This window comes from Alosa pseudoharengus, unplaced genomic scaffold (genome assembly GCF_046254945.1).
Source record: "Alosa pseudoharengus isolate Yale_2024_CS ecotype anadromous, Long Island Sound unplaced genomic scaffold, YU_APseudo_1.1 YU_APseudo_1.1_scf_17, whole genome shotgun sequence".
Lineage (NCBI taxonomy): Eukaryota > Metazoa > Chordata > Actinopteri > Clupeiformes > Clupeidae > Alosa > Alosa pseudoharengus.
The window spans coordinates 37,964,906-37,985,713 of NW_027468640.1; the positions used below are offsets into that span (position 1 = coordinate 37,964,906).

General features: G+C 41.0%; 2 protein-coding genes across 3 annotated transcripts in view; both read right to left on the bottom strand.

The window, feature by feature from the left end:
- tfr2 (transferrin receptor 2) overlaps nt 1-15,317 on the bottom strand; it is a 19,909-nt gene extending 4,592 nt beyond the window's left edge. Inside the window, exons 1-13 of one of the 2 annotated variants that reach the window (XM_076289512.1) lie at nt 15,104-15,317; nt 11,116-11,178; nt 10,467-10,689; nt 9,280-9,463; nt 8,867-9,007; nt 8,553-8,661; nt 8,122-8,364; nt 7,007-7,146; nt 5,990-6,180; nt 2,947-3,066; nt 2,243-2,325; nt 2,025-2,088; nt 1,837-1,904 (exon numbers count right to left, since the gene is read on the bottom strand). In XM_076289512.1, coding sequence (XP_076145627.1) covers nt 1,837-1,904; nt 2,025-2,088; nt 2,243-2,325; nt 2,947-3,066; nt 5,990-6,180; nt 7,007-7,146; nt 8,122-8,364; nt 8,553-8,661; nt 8,867-9,007; nt 9,280-9,463; nt 10,467-10,689; nt 11,116-11,145 — 1,596 coding nt within the window. In that variant the 5' untranslated portion in view covers nt 11,146-11,178; nt 15,104-15,317. Of the gene's footprint in view, nt 1-1,836; nt 1,905-2,024; nt 2,089-2,242; nt 2,326-2,946; nt 3,067-5,989; nt 6,181-7,006; nt 7,147-8,121; nt 8,365-8,552; nt 8,662-8,866; nt 9,008-9,279; nt 9,464-10,466; nt 10,690-11,115; nt 11,179-15,026 lie in introns of both variants that reach the window. The other variant, XM_076289511.1, reaches the window with a different exon arrangement.
- A 936-nt stretch (nt 15,318-16,253) lies between these two features.
- ctc1 (CTS telomere maintenance complex component 1) overlaps nt 16,254-20,808 on the bottom strand; it is a 55,865-nt gene continuing 51,310 nt past the window's right edge. Inside the window, exons 19-22 of the mRNA XM_076289514.1 lie at nt 19,557-19,621; nt 17,382-17,538; nt 16,796-16,910; nt 16,254-16,561 (exon numbers count right to left, since the gene is read on the bottom strand). Of these exons, the coding sequence (XP_076145629.1) occupies nt 16,449-16,561; nt 16,796-16,910; nt 17,382-17,538; nt 19,557-19,621 (450 nt within the window). The 3' untranslated portion in view covers nt 16,254-16,448. The remainder of the gene's footprint in view (nt 16,562-16,795; nt 16,911-17,381; nt 17,539-19,556; nt 19,622-20,808) is intronic.

Sequence of the window (20,808 nt, forward strand, 5' to 3'; positions counted from 1 at the left end):
CGGTTTTTAATTCACATTTTACACAACGTCCCAACTTTTTCTGTTTTGGGGTTGTATATGGTTATGGTTATTGTAATTATTCTGTTCAATTCTATTTAATCTATTACTATTATTGGTATTTTTTCCAATGTAGGCTTCATGACTACTTAAAATTGTTATTTTTAATGTTAAAGGAACACGCCAACGTCTTATACAGGTAGGTTTCAAAAAGTTAGAGTATCGTGGAAAAGTTCACTTTTTCAAAAAGTGGATCTTTCATAATTCTAGATTCATTAGATATAAAATGAAATGTCAAGCCATTTTTCTTTTAATTGATGATTAAAACTAAAACAGCTCATGAAAACCAAAAATGAGTATCTTAAAATATTATAATAAAGAGGTTATAATACCGAAATGTCGGTTTCCTGAGCCTTTAAATTCTTAGTCTGGTGCAGACCTGATAGTTGTCCAGAAGGCACTCTTTCACCCCCCACAAGGAGGGTAAGCAACAGATGGTGGGCAGGGTGTTCACGGAGTGCTGTATGAAAGCATATTCATGGAAAGTTGACTGGAAGGGAAAAGTGTGGTAGGAAAAGTTGTGCAGGCAACATGACAGCAGCCTTGAGAGAATTGTCAAGCGAAGTCGATTCAAAAACTTGGGGGAACTTCACAAGGAGTGGACTGAGGCCGGAGTCTGCATCAAGAGCCACCACGCACAGATGTCCAGAAAATAGGCTAGAAGTGGCAAATGCCTAGTGTCAAGCCAATCCTGAATCAGAGGCAAGGTTAGACTGTCTTACCTGGGCTAAGGAGAAACAAAACTAGACCACTGGTCAGTGGTTTGAACTCCTCTTTTCATGTAAAAACAAATGTTGCATTTCATTTGGATATCAGGGTCCAATCAAGTTCTAAAGAGTCTGGAGGAAGAGTGGAGAGGCACAGAATCCAAGTTGCCATGTCATCTGCTGGTGTTGGTCCACTGTGTTTTATCAAGTCCAGAGTCAATGCAGCCTTCTACCAGGAGATTTTAGAGAACTTCATGCTTACATCTGCTAACAAGCTTAATGGAGATGCTGATTTCCTTTTCCAGCAGCACCTGCCCACAGTGCCAAAACTGCTAGTAACTGGTTTGCTTACCATGTATTACTGTGCTTGATTGGCCAGACAACTCATCTGGCCTTAACCCCATAGAGAATCTGTGGGGTATTATCAAGAGGAAAATGAGAGACAGCAGATCCAACAATACAGATGACCTTAAGGCCACTATCAAAGCAACCTGGGCTTCCATAACACCTTAGCAATGCCACAGGCTGATTGCCTCCATAACACACCATATTGATGCAGTCATTTGTGCAAAAGCACAAAAGCAGTATAAATTAACTATTTCAGATTAGTCATATTAGTCAAAAGAGTTCATTCAAAAGACTGACATTTTCTTTTCAAAAGGTCAACATTTCTGTATTTTAACCTCTTTATTCTAATATTTCAAGATACTCATTTTTGTTTTTCATGAGCTGTAACCCGTAATCATCAAGTTGAAATATCATGTTGACTTTAATCTCGACTTGTTGACATTAAACACGAAATTTCGAGAATGAAGTTGAAATATCATGTCGACTTTAATCTCGACATTTCGTCTTTGCTATCAACATTCTGCAGACTGAGTTACTGCACGTACAGAGGCGAGAGGGGAATATATCATCTTGGGGGAGACGGGTAATAAGCCAATTTCCCAAAATGTTGGCCTGTTCCTTCAATGTATAGTTTATCGCTATCACTGTAAGTCTCTTTGGACAAAAGCATCTGCTAAAAACTATACAAATAAAAACGATGTTGGCATGTACCGATGACACACACCTGCTTAATGGCTCCTTCTATTAGATCCACGAGAAGAGGACTTGCATAAGCAGATAACTCATCATCACCTATAGACAAAAGGCCACATTATACACACTCACTCACAATAGGCACACACACAAGAATAACAACATACCGGTAGTTACTTAAAGCTACTGGAATTGTTTTCTTAGTTTTGTGAAAATTACCCATTATTGCTTGGTCCAGGCTGAAGTAAGCCACAGCTTTCAGGTGAAGCATGGACAGATAACCCTGGACAAAAAGAAATGGAAACATCTTGATTGAAGTTTCTAAAACATTCCGAATAAAACAACGTTTTCCGATTATAGAAAATAATATCAAAACAACAGACACTTTCTGTACAATTAGTCTTGGACCCTTTGCAATGGTTACTCTCCAGACTGACCTCTAGCCACTCAGTGGCGCCCACATTACCAAAGTCACCAGCATCCCAGCTGACAAACAGCAAACTCCGCCTGGGGTAAAAGCCTGGTCTCTCACACACACACACACACACACACACACACACACACACACACACACACACACACACACACACACACACACACACACACACACACACACACACACACACACACACACACACACACACACACACACACACACACACACACCAAAATGTGTATATGATGCACTCTTTTTGGCACAGCTTCTTAATTAAGGATCACCAAGAATAAAAACACCAGAGGCATAGATAGAATAGATGAACAGAGCATTTGACCATGTTCTGTGATGTTAACACAGAAGGTAAGAATCAGTGCCTCAAAGATTAGAATTAAGTTTTCTGACTGTCAAGTGTGGTTCTTTTATAGGTCTACGTTTTCTCTACTGGCACTTCAGCCTAGGCACAAAGCATAATCCCCAAACACTCACTGTCGTTTTTGCACATATCCAAGACTCCCATACATATCCATATCCCATATCCAAGAAACACAAGAATGATTAGTTTGCTAAGAAATCCCAGGTTTTAGATAGTGTCAGCAAGTGGATGATATTTTAACAGCTATTTTAACACACACACACACACACACACACACACACACACACACACACACACACACAAACAAACACACACAAACACACACATACCGTTCTGCACCATGGAGCTGAAGGTGCGGGCAAGCTCCAGCAAGAGGGCTGTGCCCACACCAGACTTGACTGCACCTGGACCCCAAGAGTCTCTCTGGGCCCCAATGATTATATATTGTTCTGAGAAAGAGAGGGGGGTAGAGAGAATGAAAACTACTAAGTAGAACAAAAGAAACTAGATGTACCGCAGAGCGGTACAAAATATGACCGCCGCCCAGTCCAGCACATTTTTTCCACAAAAAGAAATCACGCTGAAAGGCCTATATGATTCTAACTGTCTCACTAAATTGCATTATCCACACTCAATTCTCACTGGTATCTGCTAGACAACAAGTCCCAAAACATGATTAGTTCATAGATTTCACATGTAAAATTCATTTTATACAACCCCACCTCCATCTTGCCTGTTCATAATTCTGAGAAATTCTTGATTGTTTGTGTTATGTTTATGTTATGTGTGTGGGTGTGTGTGTGTGTGAGTGTGTGTGTGTGTGTGTGTGCGTGCTTGTGTGTGTGCCTGCGTATGTGCCTGTGCATGGAAGCGTACATATGTCTACTGTGTGAGTATATGTCATACGTATGATTACTGTGAATGTGTGTGTGTGCGTGTGTATCTGTTGTGGTTATGGGTTAACATGACCCCTGGAGGCAAATATACGGAAAAAAAATGGTCATCCTAGGCCCTACAGTTCTCAAGATATTCACAGAGAACTGTGTCTGGCCTACCCTCCTTTCGGGGGCTCCAGTCCAGCGGGGGGGCTACAGATCAAAACGAAAAATGACGGTTCCATGCTATCCATGTGGGGGTACAGGCCCACCAAGTTTTGTGTACCCCGGTCTTTCAGTGTCCCGGGAATCCTTGTTGGTGTACGTCACTAAATGTACACATAAATTATTTTATTGTAAGGCCCCCCATGAATGAAAGTACACAAAACTTGGCATGCATTCGGAAGGTGTCATAATGATCCTACACTTTTAATTTCGTGCAGTTTTGACCTTGTCAGCCAGAGATATTGTGATGAAAACACCTAATTTTTTGCTTTTTAATTTTTTAACTAGGTGGCGCTATACATGAAATAAGTGGTAATGGGATGGGTTGACATGCCCCCTTAAGAACAACATACATAAAAAAGGTGGACCTCCTAGGCCCTACGGTTCTCGAGATATTCACAGAAAACTGTCTCCGGCCACCTACAGGCCATTTGGTGTATAGTAACATAAATTAATTTATTTTGTGGCCCCCCATGAACGGAATTCCACGAAACTTGGCGTGCATACAGAGGGTGTCATAATGATCCTACACTTCCAATTTCGTGCAGTTTTGACTATGTTAGGTCACAGATACCTTCGATTACAACACCTCATTTTTACTTTTTTGTGTTTAACTAGGTGGCGTTTAACTAGGGGGCTACAGATCAAAACGAAAAACGATGGTTCCATGCTATCCATGTGGGGTTACATGCCCACCAAGTTTCGTGTGCCCCGGTCTTTCAGTGTCCCGGGAATCATTGACAGAAATTTGGGCATGCGAAGAAAAAAAAAAAAAAAAAAAAAAAAAAAAAAAAAAATCTGACTAAACCTATATGACCGCCGCTTCGCTGCGCGGCGGTCATAATTACATATTTGACATGTATGGCAACATTTTGAACCACTGTTTGTGTTTCAAATGTTTGTCAAATGTAATGTTTGTCATTAATCAGTGCTTTAAGTTGAATGATTTGGAACTGATCAATTAATGACTTACCTATTATGTACATAATAATGTATTAAATTATTATGTCAATACATTTATACAATAATCTTTAACATAATGGACACTAATTTGAACATGCACAATCTAAAGCTAAAGTGCTGTGGAAAGCACACATTAACAAAGGTGGTAATTCCTGTATGTGCCAATTAATTGACATGTCACAGAACACAATGAAACAGAAATCTGTTGAGTAATTTGTTGCATTTGTATAACATAGCGGAACAAGATGGTGGTTGATTTGATTTGAGACTTTGTGGTCTATGTTTGGAAGTTTTATGTACTGAGAACTTCCTTGTCTGTGCACTGACCTGCTTGTGTTTGCGTCTAGCGCAGAGATGGTAACACTATACACTTTCCATACTCATACTCATACAGTATGGATTTGGGTATGGAAAGTGTATACTGTATACAGTACGTGTGATTCAACCTCTTTACTCAAGTAAAATTAACAAAGTACATGCTCTGAAATGTACTTAAAGTATAAAAGTAAAAAGTATCCTGGCCTTTTTGAAGGACTATTTTACCAGTGTTTTCTCTTGAAAGAAGCTGACTGTAGCCTACAAAGATATTCCAATTTAACAACTTTAACTCCGATACAACGGAGTTGAATTAACAATTATTTCACTATCCCTATCGACATTTCAGGAAAAAAATTAAGCAAGCTTGTTGGCCTCTACAAAGCCAAGGATGAATTTGCAGAGAAACAAAGGTAAGGTTGAAGCAAGCTCACTGGCAGAATAGGCCTAGTAGGAAATATTTTCACACATTTTTTTAGGAGGAAAAGAACACAAAGAATAGGATATTTTGTCATCTGTACATGTTCTATTAAAGCACAGAATTCCATAAAGAAGTTTTCAGTTCTCATGTAACTCTTCTTTTGGCACTGCCCCTTAGTGGGCACCCCTAGAGTTGCAAGTCAAGTCTTGTTGTTGGATAAGCACACAGTGACCTCAAATGGAAAACCCGCCTCAAATGCATTAACAAAAAAGTAACAAGTCAGTTTTGAAAATGTAAGAAGTATAAAGTACAGATATTTCTGCAAAAATGTAGAGGAGTAAAGTAAAAGTTGTTAAAAAAAATACTAAAGTCAAGGAAAAGTACAGATACCTGAAAATGCTACTGTACAGTACTTAAGTATTTGTTATTTGTTACTTCCCACCTCTGGTGAAGTGCGGTGTTGCATTTATTTGATAAGTTCAAATAAATTAGCATTAATTACTGCATTGTATTGCACATTGCATGCCATATAAATTAGAACCCTATGTTTCTCCTGTGATCTTTTTTGCTCACCTGGTTCAACCTTGCCTTCAATGGAGGCAAATATGTTGTTGAGGAGTACAGGTGTCATGCTGTTGAACACCCCCATGCGCACCTGGCGTCCTGAGCCTCCGGTGAGAGAGGGACCCAACACACACCTGACGTACACGTAGATCTGCAGACGGCCCTGCCAGCCCCGCGGACACGCAACACCCTCCAGCTGTCTGAGAGAGAGAGAGAGAGAGGAGAGAGAGAGAGAGAGAGAGAGAGAGAGAGAGAGAGAGAGAGAGAGAGAGAAAGAGAGAGAGAGAGAGAGAGAGAGAGAGAGAGAGGTGTGTGTGTGTGCGTGTGTGTGTGTGTGTGTGGAGGGGGGGGTTGATTATATTTGTATTGCACTGCCTCCATGCTATGTTAAGTATAAGATGTAAAACTATTTTACTTACTATACCATCTATTCTCTAAGGTGCTAAACTATTTACATGATCTTTATGCTGGGCTGATGTTCCACATCCCCCAGCTGTGTGAAAGTATGACTTCATCACTGACATCTACAGTATATGGTCCCGAATTTAAGGACGTTTCAGAATGATGCAAAGTATGGCCAGCTACAGACACCGAGTGGTATACAGATAGCCAATAGGCTACCAGAGACTTTTTGAGTCACATTGTTTGTTTTATGCTTCTCTATCTTCAAGTTATTCAATAGGCTAAACATAGCCTTAACTCAAAACAGCTGTTTATCATTTTGATCTATAAAACATATCACATGCAGCCATGCTTAAATTCTGCTCACTGTTCATTTATTATAATGTAATATAATATGCAGTATTCATTATTGAATGCTTAGCTGGAATGATGTTTTTCCCAATCATCCTATAAAGCAGGCCTAACTGCAGGCTTGTAATTGGGCTACGGGTTTTCTACAGGAATAGCATGTCTGAACGGGCACTGCACTAGTTAATCAAATTGTCAACTGTGTGATGAATATGTGTTGTAGTACAACTGCATTAGTCATGTATACTGAACATGAGAGGAAGTTACATGCCATACCTCAGAAGCATTGAGGCCACGTTGGCACTGATTGGCTGTGCCGGGATGAGTGGCAGGCCAGACGATTGCATGGGTGGAAACTGGGTGTGGTTAAAGGAGGGGAATCCAGGGGTGAAAGGGTCACCAGAGCCCAGATGAACCTGTCATTGAGGGGAGAGCTACTGAGGTCATACAGTTTTCATATATTATATTATATTATATTATATTTATACACCATTGCCAAAAAAGTTGGGATGCTGTGTGTTATTCATTCCATGATACACCCAATGTGATGGTCTGGACTGCAGAGAACCCATTTTAGCATCTGGACTCTATGGAGCCATACTGTTGTAATATGTGTAGAATGCAGTTTGGCATTGTTTTCCTGAAATATTCAAGGTCTTCCCTGAAAAAGATGTTGATGTTAGCATTTTTGCTCAAAACCTGTTTCTTTTTTGCATGGTAAAGTTTTAACCAGCCTTTGTGGATGAAGCATCAGACTGTGTTCATAGTCAATGAATCTGACTGAATTCGCTGAATTCCCTTTTCACAATTCCCCATTGATGAGCATTATTCTTATATTGTTACATTATTTACCAATACAGGTTTTCACAGACTAATGAATACCTCAACATCTTTACTCCTGAGAGATTCTGCCTGTCTGGGATGCTCTTTTTAAATCCAATCATGGTGCCAGTTAACTGTATTAGTTGTGATATGTTCCTCCATGCATTTTCTTTAGCATTACACAAAATTCTAACTTTTTGTTGCCCCTGACCAAACTTTTTTGATATTTAAAATGAGTTCATATTTTCCATGAAATAGTGAAAAAAATGGTCAGTTTCACTTTGATATGTTGTCTATGTTCTGTTTGCAACTAAACATGGGTTTGTGAACTTTGTAGATGATCACATTTTTGTTTTATTCACATTTTACAGCCAAAACCTTTTTTTACATTACTCATATTATATGATATAATATTATATTAGAAATTAAATTAAATTAACTTGAATTGAAGTTTCTTGCTGTCTCTCTACTAGGTGGCAGGATGTGGTTGAGGGTTTTGTTTTGGGGGTGACCTCTCTCTCTCTCTCTCTCTCTCGCTCTCTCTCTCTCTCTCTCTCTTCTCCTCTTACATGTTCGGAGATGGCAGCGTCACTGCTGAGGCCTAGTCTGCGCGGGTCCTGGGGCACGTCGGCAGGGTCTGGGTAGACCAGCACGCCCACCATGCCCGCCGTCTGGGCAAGACGCACCTTCTCCGCAAAGCTTACGCCCCCACCAACCCTCGCCAGGGCGATGGTTCCCTCTAGCGGCAGGCCCAGGGAACGCAGTGTGTCAAAGTCCTTTGGCCGTGCGTAGTTCACATACATCACACCCCCCTGCAGACGCAGACGCAGACACAGAAAGAACTATAGCATCCATCAACATAGAGACAAAAATAGTTTGTTGTCTCTAGGTTCTGCTTTGTTATTGTGTTATTTTCTCTTTTGAGCTTTCACTTTTATATATTTTAGTAAAGCTTTATTAAATTATTAATAGTTATGACAACTATGGTTGTTATAGTTACCGTTGCTGTGCCGGTGGGGCTGTAGGCGCAGTAATCTTCAGCATTCAGTGGGATCTCTTCCAGTTCTACCCCATTCTTATCAACTATCCATAGGGCATTCCTCTGGGTCCTGCAGTGAGTAATCATAAACAAGGGTGGTGGTGGCAGTCTAGTGGTTACATGTCTGGGCTTCCAAATGGAACATCTGAAAGTTGTGAGTTCAATCTCAGATGCCCCCATTGTCCTCCTGAACAAGGCACTCCAGAAGAGGACAGATTGTCCATGTAGTTAGTTCACTCTGGATAACACACACACACACACACACACAAACACACCTGGAGGGGAACTGTAGAGTGGCATAGTGGGAGTCAGTCCAGGTGTGGTCCATACGCAGCTTCTGGAAGCTCTGAAGGATCTCTCGAGCCAGGTCGTTCCCCTCGGAGGACCCGGGTGGGTGGGTCGTCCTGCTCACTCGCCTGAACATATCAAACAGATGGCCTGCAGTACATTGTAGGTAGAGCCCCTCTGACGTGCCAATGAAAGAATAAGACCGTATGTGTGGCCAGTTTCTCTGCATATCCATATTAACGTGGGTGGATGTATTTATGTGTGTGTATGCTTGTATGCATTGTATGTGTTTTGGGGTGCATGTATTAGGGTAAAAGTAGGGGCAGACCATTCATTAAACAAGTGTGTGTGTGTGTGTGTGTGTGTGTGTGTGTGTGTGTGTGTGTGTGTGTGTGTGTACCTAATAGTGGTGTCCAGTGTTTCCTCCTTGAGATATTTCTTCAGCATGTCCCGCAGCTCCCCCATGTGAAGGTCCCCCTCTGGATAATGAGGTACCCCTGGCGGGTCGTCCACTGGTACCAGATCCTCATCGTCTCCACAGTACTGGCACGACCTACGGAATGCCACATATCCCAACAGGAATGCTACCAAGGAGAGAGAGAGAGACACAGACAGATATATATAATATAAATTTCACTTAGCCTAATTATTTATTATTTATTTATTTACTGTATTATAGTCTACTTATCAAGCATTCACTAGGACTTCTTATCACTCTAGTATCACTCTTTAACCCACCTGTATCTGTTTTTGATTATGAATAAATTGCACACTTAATGCACTTAATTTCAACATTTATTTATTTATTTAGCCTATTTACTCTGCTCGCTCCCACTTCCAATCGTTTGTTTTATATAGGCTACTGTATATCATGAAACACGTTTCTTTGAGTCATGCCTTTTTATTTGGGAGACTGCAACATACTTATGTCCGCTAAAACACTTTCATTACTGCTGCGCAAGACCTGGTTAAGCCGTACACGCGCTGTCTGTCTCTTGTCTCTCCAGCAAAACACTGCACACATAAAACCAGAATAGGCTATTAAACATCAACATATTTTTCTTTAGCCTGTATGTTTTTTTTTATTTGGGAGACTTTGCAAGAAACGTCCGTCTGCTAAAACACTTTGGATACCAGTGCACGTTGGCGCAATTACTGTAGGCTACTGTACGCGCGCTATAGCTTGCTCGTTGTCTGTCCAGCTGCACGGGAGGTTTAGACACAATTCAGATACAGTTCAGAACGATGTATATGAAATATATTTTGGGGGAAACGTGTTGCTTCTGGTAATTTGACGTTAGCAGTCGTGTTGTCATGCTGAAAGTGCTATATTTTTCAGCGACAGTATAGTTTTCTTTCCGGTACGGCGTACCCTCTCCAAATATTTTAGTGGTACTCCGTACCGGCCAGTACCGGCTTACTTTCACCCCTGATATAGATATAAATATATTTGGTGTGTGTGTGTGTGTGTCCATGTTGAAATGTATGCAGAGCTGTAACTGTAAGAGCCAGTTCTGTTGAGTGTATTGTATATATATGTGTGTGTGTGTGTGGTGAGAGAGAGAGAGAGAGAGAGACGTGTGTCACCTGTAGTAAATATGAGTAGTGCCGTGAGGCTCAGATAGATCAGTGTCTTCCTGTACTTCAGAGGTTGCCGTAACACCAGAGCTGTGATGCTACTCCCAAATGCCTCCTCCTCTTCCTCTTGCGACTGCGATTGGACGAGCTGGAGTTCCACACCTGGCTGACTGCCTCGGGCCCCTCCTCCTTCCTCAACCCCCTCTTCAGCCTGGGCTCCATCCCCACCTCTCTATGGGGGGGGGGGGGGGGGTCAATGAGAGAGGACAGCACACATGCCTTGCTTAGGAGTGCTACCTCACAAATGGATGTAAGGCCATCATGAGACCAAAGTAGGGTGCACTGACTGAAAGGAAAGCCAGAGGATTGTGACGAGCTATTTGCTGAATTTGACTAAATGTGTTTTGGGATAGAATCACAAACTCTCATTCAATCATGCTGTGATTGTTTTCATACACACATCATTCTCATATGTGGAGTAAAACTGAGCTGGCATTAACAGTGTACATTACTCTACACATTTCAACCTCTAGTCCTGCCCTCTGGTTTAGTCCACTGTTTCCTACTTGCACATGTCATGAGGCAAATGCAGTAAGTGCATCTCTCTCTGCAAACATGACCTTTGACCTCTCAACACCGTGACCCCTTGAGCTCTTACCCCACTTAACAGGGACTGAATGGTGGCCATGGGAAGTGCTGTCTGCCACTGTGTTCTGATGAACTGAAAGAACAAAGGGAATCAGAGTGGACTGAATGAGAAATGAGAGTGTCTATGAGAGACAAATAGAATGCAGTGGAGAGGGAGGGCAAGAGCCAAGGACACATCATCACAGTACAATAAGGATTAAAAAGCCTTTTAAACTTTACACATTATGCTGATATATATATATATATATATAATACCGTAATAACTATAGTATATATATAAATATAAATATATACCATATAACATCCCTGACAATCTACTATAATCATGCTGTTATTATTAATATGCATTATCTTATTATTAATACACTGCATATGTTGTACCTATATTATTCATATTATAATGTTACTGCTACTACATTGCACATATCTGTACATGTTGTTCATACATTGTTCATATTACATTGTTCATATTATCTTGTACTCTGCACAATGACAATAAAGTTGAATCTAATTTGGTTAGATTACATTTAAATGGGACAAGTAAACTGACTTGATTGTTTTAGGATTTCAAAATAAACACCCAATAGTAAGACACTTTCCTGATTAAAAACCAAGAACTTAAAGGCAAAGCCAGGAAAAGGCAAAGCAATACATAAAACACACATAAACATGAAAACTGTTAAAACTGACCTGAATTTTTAAAACACACAAACTAGGAATCACTGGGGGTGACAACTTACCTTTAGATATGTGTAACTCAAATTTCTAGAACTCTCTCAAATAGCAATTCCTAGTCCCAGGTGTTCTCACGTGATAAGAAATTACAGGATGATGTAACATGCAGACTGTTTGCTGAATGCTGCACATCCGCTCACATACAAACTCTCACAAATGACTATCTGTTGATATAAATAAAATAAGATGTTGACCTGTAAAATCTAAGATTGTGTGCGGCCCATGTGTTTATAGTAGCATGTGTGTGTCTCTATCTACCTCTGTGAACATGACGAGATGTCAAATAGCATAATATACTGCCTGCAGTATGAGTGTGAGTTATAAGCAAACAAACAAAAAAACAGTGATAACTTCAAAGTTGCTCACCTCACAGTATTCCTGTCTCCCTTTCTTTGTGTGTGTGTGTGTGTGTGTGTATGCATGTGTGTCTTTCTCTGACAGAGACTCACAGGCTGTCTATCCTTTCTCCATCTCTCCCTATCTCTCTGTTCCAGCAAACAGAGGAAAAGAGAGAGATAACTGACAAACGACTGACTCTCTCTCTCTCTCTCTCTCACACACACACACACACACACACAGAGTTGATCCAAGAGGAAACACACTTTCAGCCAGACTCATTAACAATGCCTCTCTGCTTCACTCACTCCTCACACAAAGCATCTTTGGCACACACAACTAAAAATGACTCCAATATAGACACACAATTACATTATTCAAACTATACACATAATACTACCTACACACAAACGAACAACAAAAATACAATTGCGTCTACTACTAAAAAATATGGTTGAGCCTACTACACATTCATGTCCCCTATGAGTAACTGTGTGCACATCCATTTTTTGCTTCTCAAAGAGGAGCAGAAAATTGTCCCTTAGGTCATGGACACGCTTTGTATCTTGATTGGCTGCCACTACTAGAGCTAGCCTGATTGGCTTGTGGAGGTTACAAGCACCCAGCTTTTGTTTGACATGTTTAACTTTATTAACAGCACTGCAAACAGATGAGCACTTTCTCTCTATCTGGCTTTCTGTCTTCTGTCTCCGGTGTTCTGGGGCTCAGCTTATTATATAGCTAATGCTAATTCTGAATACTACACCTACTACCACCAGTTGCCGTTGCAACATTTCCTGTTTACAGTTACATTTCCTGTAAACTAGCCAACCCAAGATAACTTTACCAAATGCCTACTGTGAGATCAGACCTAGGAAAGGTCTTGAGAAAAGGAATTGTGATATGTATTAACATATCCTACATACAGTGGCAACATAAAGTTTCATTCACTAAAGGAATGGGGTGTAGAGTGGTGGACTGGTGGTGTCTACATCTAGGAAAAAGTAGGAGCATTTGATTGGAATTTTGTAACGTTTTGAGCATGTCTATAATTAGCAGATTGGGGCAATTCCACGGAAAATGGACTTTTTGTCACATCCATAACGCCAGTAAAATGCCTTGTCATTTGTATGATGTGAATGATGCATTTTTTCTCATTTACATTCTTCAGCCAAAAATAGTTCTCAAAATAGTCCAAATGCTCAAATTTCATGTAATCATTCACATCATACCATACCATCACATTTTATTGCCGTTATGGATGTTACAAAAAATTTAATTTTCCATGGAATTGCCCTATGACAGACTGGATCAGAATATTTGCAAATTCACACATGTACACGCATTCAAGCACAAAACACATTAAAACTCATGAAGAAAACACCCAGATTTTACAAATCTTTCAAGAGAACTCTACCCTGACTAGCAGGATAATAATGATGTTAATAACACTCGCTACCTTAGAATAATAAGGTTCTATCTGACATTTTTGTCAAAATGGAGTTATTTACAAATTTTTTTACTTTGAAAGTTTCTTAAGTTCAGATGAGGTGCTTCTTAAAGTTGTGTACATATTTGGACTTTATATCAAAAAGAACTTGTTCCATTTACCATGTAACTCTATGGAATTCTAAAACTTTGAAGCTCAATATCTCAAAACACAGATAGAACCTTATTATTCTAAGGTAGCGCACTGTCTGTCCCTTTCTACACACAATTTCTTATATCTACCTTTCTACTCTCCTTTGCTTTCTTTTACTTTTTGTCTTGACATTTCAAGAATGAAGATCACCAGACTGTTACTGTAACTGTACCCCCAAACGATTACAAGCCTCAAGAGTGATCGATCATAACATCATTGACATCGTAGGAAGTCCCCAAAACTTTTTTTATGGCCATTATACATCTATTGGTTGCTCACATAAACCCTGTAGTACACGTAGTAATACTATAACATTTCTGTAACAGTTCTGTGGTAGTGTATAACATTTCGAACATTTATATAAGATTACTATATTTTGTCTCAAAATACTAGAAGATTCCTATAGCTCTGTTTCGTAGGGGAATGTTCATGAACCCAGAACGTCATTGGGACGGCCTGACTGTCAGACTCACATCTGGAGCAACCTTCAGTCAAATACATATCAGACACACCTGGACCCTTTAGAGTCACTACAGCATTTCACTCGTGCAACAGAAACACAAATAGTAACCAGCATGACCTTCTCTCACCAGCTGATCTAATAAAACCTTTCTGCACCTGTTGTTGCTGAATGTGCTATATAAATAAACGTGACTTGACTGATAGTTGTAGGCCTACCATCTCTGCCAGTCCTTTCATCTGTTTCATCTGTGCTTAGGGTTTGCACAGGTGATAAAAGCTGTGGCTCCAGGTGGGCCCTTATGGGGCCTTGGTTGGGTAACATCTCCACGGTTCAGAGTACACATGGATGATCGATCCCAGTGGCCAAAATACATTTAACACCAAGAATAAACACAGATATGACCTATCAGTCAGCACTACATGAATCTGCCCTACAGATCATAGACATACACACACAAACACACTCTGTGGCCTCAGTCACTGAGACACACACGTCATCTAAGGATGATTTTCCTGTAATACTTACAAGATTACCATTCAATAATCATGAAAAACACTCTATTCAAAGTGAAATCATAACACTGCAATTTAACAAATGTGAACTACACATCAAACTGATCATGACAAGCTGCCGTCACAATCCAAAACCTCATCGTCTTACAAAACAAACACACACACAATCCACAAGCCTTCATCCTCCATGAGCCTCCTCACAGCTAATTAGAGAAACGTCTTGGGTCACTTACTGGTAGTTTTGTGACCAGAGAAGACTTGACACAGACACAACGGGAAAAGGACAGACTTTGAGACGAGTCGTGCTCACCTGCTCCGCGTGCTTCGTGTCTCTCTGGTCTCGCTCTCATGTCTAGGCCCCCAATGCTAGCCACAGACTCCGCCCAAACTACTCCTCATCAGAAACCCCTCCCGCTGACTGTTTGGATGGCTGGTGATTGGTTGAGCCGGTATACATAGCGCAGACCATGCTGTCTCCTGGAACCACACGGGTGTGGGTTTGTCTCTGCGTGCCTTCCCCATGTAGTGTGGACACTGAGAGACAGAGAGGATAATGGAACTTTGCAACATTGCCCGAGTTCAGAGAAGGTTACATGGAATCTAAATTCTGATTCTTCTTGGTTGAAGCATTCATGCACTGTGTATACAGTAGATCAACACAAATGCCCTGTTCACATGAGCTAAAGTGTGCCATATAGTGTTTTTATTTTTCAATGGAGAGAAAGTAGAGTTGACATAGATTGTGACAGAGAGGCCACAACAGAACCCCATGGACCACTGGGCTGAGCTTATAGGGAGATAGACAACGAGGTCATCTTAGGCCATGAGGGGGCAGACATTTTTTTTATTTCTGGTTTGAGGAGACAGGAAAAGGTATGTGGCACGGGATGAAGGTCGGAGTTCAGCTTTATCTGCCCTGGCCTCAGGCTTCAAAACAATCCATGCAGTGCTGTTTATTGCACCTTTTCACCAAGAGCCTTTGTGATGAAAGGTGAGACAACTGATCACCAGCAAGCAGCCTAAGGGGGGAGGGGGAGGGGTCATGCAATTCAGCCCACAAATGAGATGATGAGAGATGGAAGGCGGCTACCTGTGTTACCTTCACCTTCATCCGTCTCTATTGTAAACTGCAGTGTTTCAGAAGAGGAGGAGGCTGCGGCCCTCAGCACTGCACTGCACTGCACTGCACTCCATGGCAGGATGAGATAAAAAGCTTCAGGCCATGGAGCAGCACGCTGCCAAGGAGTCAAGTCAGGTCAACAGCAGAGGTGAAGATACACACACATGCAGGCAGACAGACACACACACACACACACACACACACACACACACACACACACACACACACACACAGACACATGCAGAGTAGTAGCTAGCTGCTGTGCTGACTGTTGGGTTGAGATGTGGTTGCTCCCTTGATAAACTCACAACACAATAGAAACAACGGGTCTTCAATGTTAGGAAAAATATTTTTAATTGCAACTATTGCACTTATGAACAAGACCTTTTTACACTTATTGACACCCCTCCGCCTCCTAAAGTCATGAACTGCTGAATTTAACATTCAAATAAACTTTGTACAAGCCATACTAGAACAAACAAGATATGCAATATAAACAAGAAAAAACAAAATCACACACACACACACACACACCTCAGAGTGTGTGCGGCAGTGGCGAGGTGTGTGTGCAGGTCAGCTGAAGTGGGGAGGGGAATTTAGACAGGAACTCTCTCTCTCCTCGCTTCATCCTCCTCATCTGGGGCGCCTCTGCACACCAAACACCAAACACACCAAACCCCATCAGTGTGTAAACACTCACACACGTCCAAATGGATCACTTGCATAAAGAGTAGTGTGAGTGTGTACGTGTGTGTGTGTGTTTGTGTGTGTGTGTGTGTCTGTTTGTATCCGTGTGGGCTCTCATGTGAATGTGGAAATGTGCTGGTGTTTGAGTGTGTGTGTGTACATTTGTGTATGTGTGTAACAGTGTGTGTGCTTTACCTTGCTTCTGAGCACGTAGCTGGCAGGTGACGTTGAGCTCCCGACAGACGCTGCTACTGGAACACAACATACACAGGTACCGCACGAGAGGGTCCTCCGCATTCATATCACTGACCTACACACACACACACAGATTATTAGTGTTCAGAGTGCTTAATTATAGACAAGAAGTAGATACTGTGGACAGCTTTCCATCATGCTTTTACATGCACTTTTACATGCACTTTTTCTTGCTGCATATGTTAGCAGTAAACTACATCACTGTAGTGTTTACCATGTCATATGTCATATACATTAGTCCAGCTGTTGATGAGTTCACAGTGTACATTAAGCAGACACAGACACAGACACAGACACAGACACAGACACAGACACAGACACACACACACACACACACACACACACACACACACACACACACACACACACACACACACACACACACACACACACACACACACACACACACACACACACAGCATTATTAATTTATTATTACATTAGTCTGGCTCTTAATGTGTTCAGAGTGCAAAATCTAAGAACCTGCTGATTACACGCCATAATGCAGCAGTAGTGTAGTGCTCACCATGTCCCAGCCTCGGGCATACACACGAACAAGACCTCGGACCCGCACACGCCACTGAAGTCCCTCCCACTCAGTTGCTCCTAGCAACAGCAGGGTAGGAACCATCTCAGAGGGGAACCAAACGTGAGCCTCACCAGTGCCGTCCTCTGCAGCCACTCTACCGACACACACACAAATACACACAGACACGTTCAGATGGTCACACGCACACGAAACACACACACACACACACCAGTTACCAATGTCTGATTCAATTCAAAACATTTAAAGCTGCAGTTGGCAAGTCTGACAGATTGAGGGGACTTAGCCAAAATGTTGAATGTTTACAACTCTCATGCCCAGGGTATATACAGAAATTCTTAAGTTGAATTTAATACCTTTTTTAATACCTTCACAATATTGTTTAATACCAACACGACTTCGAGCTGCAACTAGCGGCAACCTTTCGAAATTCATTGTTGGGGGTAACTAATTATAAAGTAACAGATTACTGTCATTTTTGTAACTTAACTTTCTGAGTAAGAAATTGTAGCAATGCTTACAATTCAAATCAAGTATCTATTATTACAGTTACTGGATACTTTGTTCCTTTTTTGCTTCAATAAAAACACTGGCCTATACACAATTATTTGTTATTTAATCCTAACTTTTTTATGGGTTATTTCATTGTTATGTGTAGGAAGAGCACACACCACTTCTCCAGCACTACACTCTTTCTTTCACTATCATTCTATCTCAATCAAGACAAAATGACAAATGAAAATCAGAAAAGGTATACTGGACTTTCTTCTAAAAAGGCCTACAACCATACGCAGTACACACACACACACACACCCTTGCTGTCTCATATAATTTGCCAGTCAAGGTATCACATTCAAAAATAGGCTGTCTCATTTTACAAAAATACTAATTATTAATTGGGTGCTGCTGGAGAATGTGGGCCCCATGTGATAAAATACTTTTGGGCCTGCATGCTCCCTGTGACGAAAATTTTGAAAAATAACCTCTTAAATGGTGACTTCTGGGGAATTTTGTGGAAACTAATTGACAAATTGACTTAAAATATATTATATTATAATATATTGATAGCATATTACAATACAGCCTATACAAACCTACACAGGTTCTTATATTCAACTATTTGAACACTTTGATCTCATCACATACTACATCAAGGGAGTAACCCTATAGCTCCTGAGCAAGCTTTGAATAATGTAAAGGTAACACCTGTTAAACTAACCTTAACATGACATTTACTAAGGGTAGAAAATGTTAAATCTTATAGCCTAAACCTTATCTTATAGCCTAAACAAAAATGGCTCTGGTAGACTCCATATGTGACCTGAAGGCATTCACTCCCATCCAGGGGCATTTATTGTCTTTGTACAGACGTGGTAATAAGCCTCTTGGCTGTTGCCAACTAGCCTAAGCCAGTCTTTGAATCTCGAGTCCTCTAACCATGACATCGTCAATGGTAGCGAACTTTTGGCAACAAGTTTAGGCAGTAAGCCAGCCGTATATCCAGTTTGAGCATAGAGTTTGAGGGGGCGCTAAAAGTTTTTACCGCGAACGCACACTGACATATCTCTCAGGTCCTACTCGCACATATAATTAATATAATATAAATAAATTCACGTGAATTTTAGGAGATAGGCCTGCACTTAACACAAATGGAAAACATCATAGTTAGTGGTTCGAAAATGTAATACCTCATCAGATGACGTTTATTACTTTTTAATACTTTTAAATGGCCTTAAATTTGGCTAATTTCATTTACTACCTTTTAATACTTTTTACAACCCCGCGGACACCCTGATGCCCCTCCCACCGAGCACCCTCTCATCGAGTTTGTGCTCATCTGTGCGCGTCAGACTACACCAGACTGTGATTGACAGTCAGATCTCACACAGCCCTGCTCTGATTGGACCAGAAGAACCGGGAGCTGTAGATTTTTGCAAAAACAAATAACAGGCTTTAGGTGAAGGTAGAAGTGCAGGTTTTTTTTTTTTTTAAACTGGCTGATTTATGTTGTTCTGTCTGAGCATAGTGCCGGTTTCAGTGAATATGATCATAAAAATCTTGCCAACTGCAGCTTTAATTGTGGAGGTAATGTCCATCTCATGAGTAAGTCCTAACTGTTTATAAGTGCCATTAAGCAGACACAAGAGCACTCACTTGGCCTCGGCCTGGAACACTGCACTGCTGGAGTCACATGAGGGGAATGTCCGGCTGCATCCACTCTGTGATGGAGAATGGAAAAGAAAGGTCAAAATATAAACACCAAACTGACCATTCCATGTTTTTGTCTTTCTGTAAAAGTACTACAGATACTCATCTATCTGTTAATGACGAGAACGTCTATCTGTCTGTGTGTATTTACATTTCTCCAACCGATTTCAAAAGACTAGATTTCAAATTTGGCAGGTGTCTTGCTGCGACCACGAGTTAGTGCGGCGCCAAGTTCGATGTTAAAAGAAGCACACATTGGCTTTTGCTGATTTTGCCACTCTAGCCACTCCCCCTCTCACACGGCGCAGCACTGAATCAGTGCACACTGGTAGAAGTCCATAGAAGGGAGTGCAGTGTCCAGCAGCCTGGGCTATAGGCATGGGCCAAATTATTATATTCCGGGAATCAGTTCTTTCAGTTCCCTTCACCTTCACAAATCGTTTGTTTGATTCGTTCTTTCAGTTCCTTAAGTCAAAATATGCTTTAGAACACGTCTCGGTTGTCTTAAGTCAAAAATCCTTTAGAACACCGTCTCATATGGTCTGTTACATAATTTATGTAAATATCAAGCTTAATATTAAGCACATAAGTGCCTTTTTCCATAAATATACTGAATGGAATGCAGTAAGAATCAAATGGCGTCTTCCAAGTTCTAGAGCTGGCAGGCAGGCACGTAAGTAAAGCCAGGCCTATCATTTGTTTACCCATGGCAACGCGGTTGCTACCTGCTGTAGTACTCTCATTCACGTTTTAGACTCAATCACAATATACGGTCGAGGGAGATGAAGCTCTGTTCGTTTGTATCTTTTATTACGTGACCATATTTTTGTATGTTAAAAAAGAACCAGTTCTCTTGTTTTGGGAATCAGTTCTCGTCGTTCACCTTCAGGATTCGTTCTTTCTGACCGAATCAGTCACGAACTGCCCATGCCTACTGGGCTAAGATGTTTGGATGATTATCAGGTCTGACCTCAACAATGTAAAGACTGCTTCTGAATGCGGTTTGCTGCTTGTATAAAATTATTCCGCAGATTTTGCAACGACACGCCAACCCACAGGGGTATGCACGGGCTTGATCTGTAGAAAATAGTCAAATGCAGTAATGTTTAAGTTCTGCTTACTGCACACTTTTTATAAGCTGACTATTGAATGCTTTGCTGGAATGATGTTTTCTCTACTGTCATCCTATTTTTAAAGC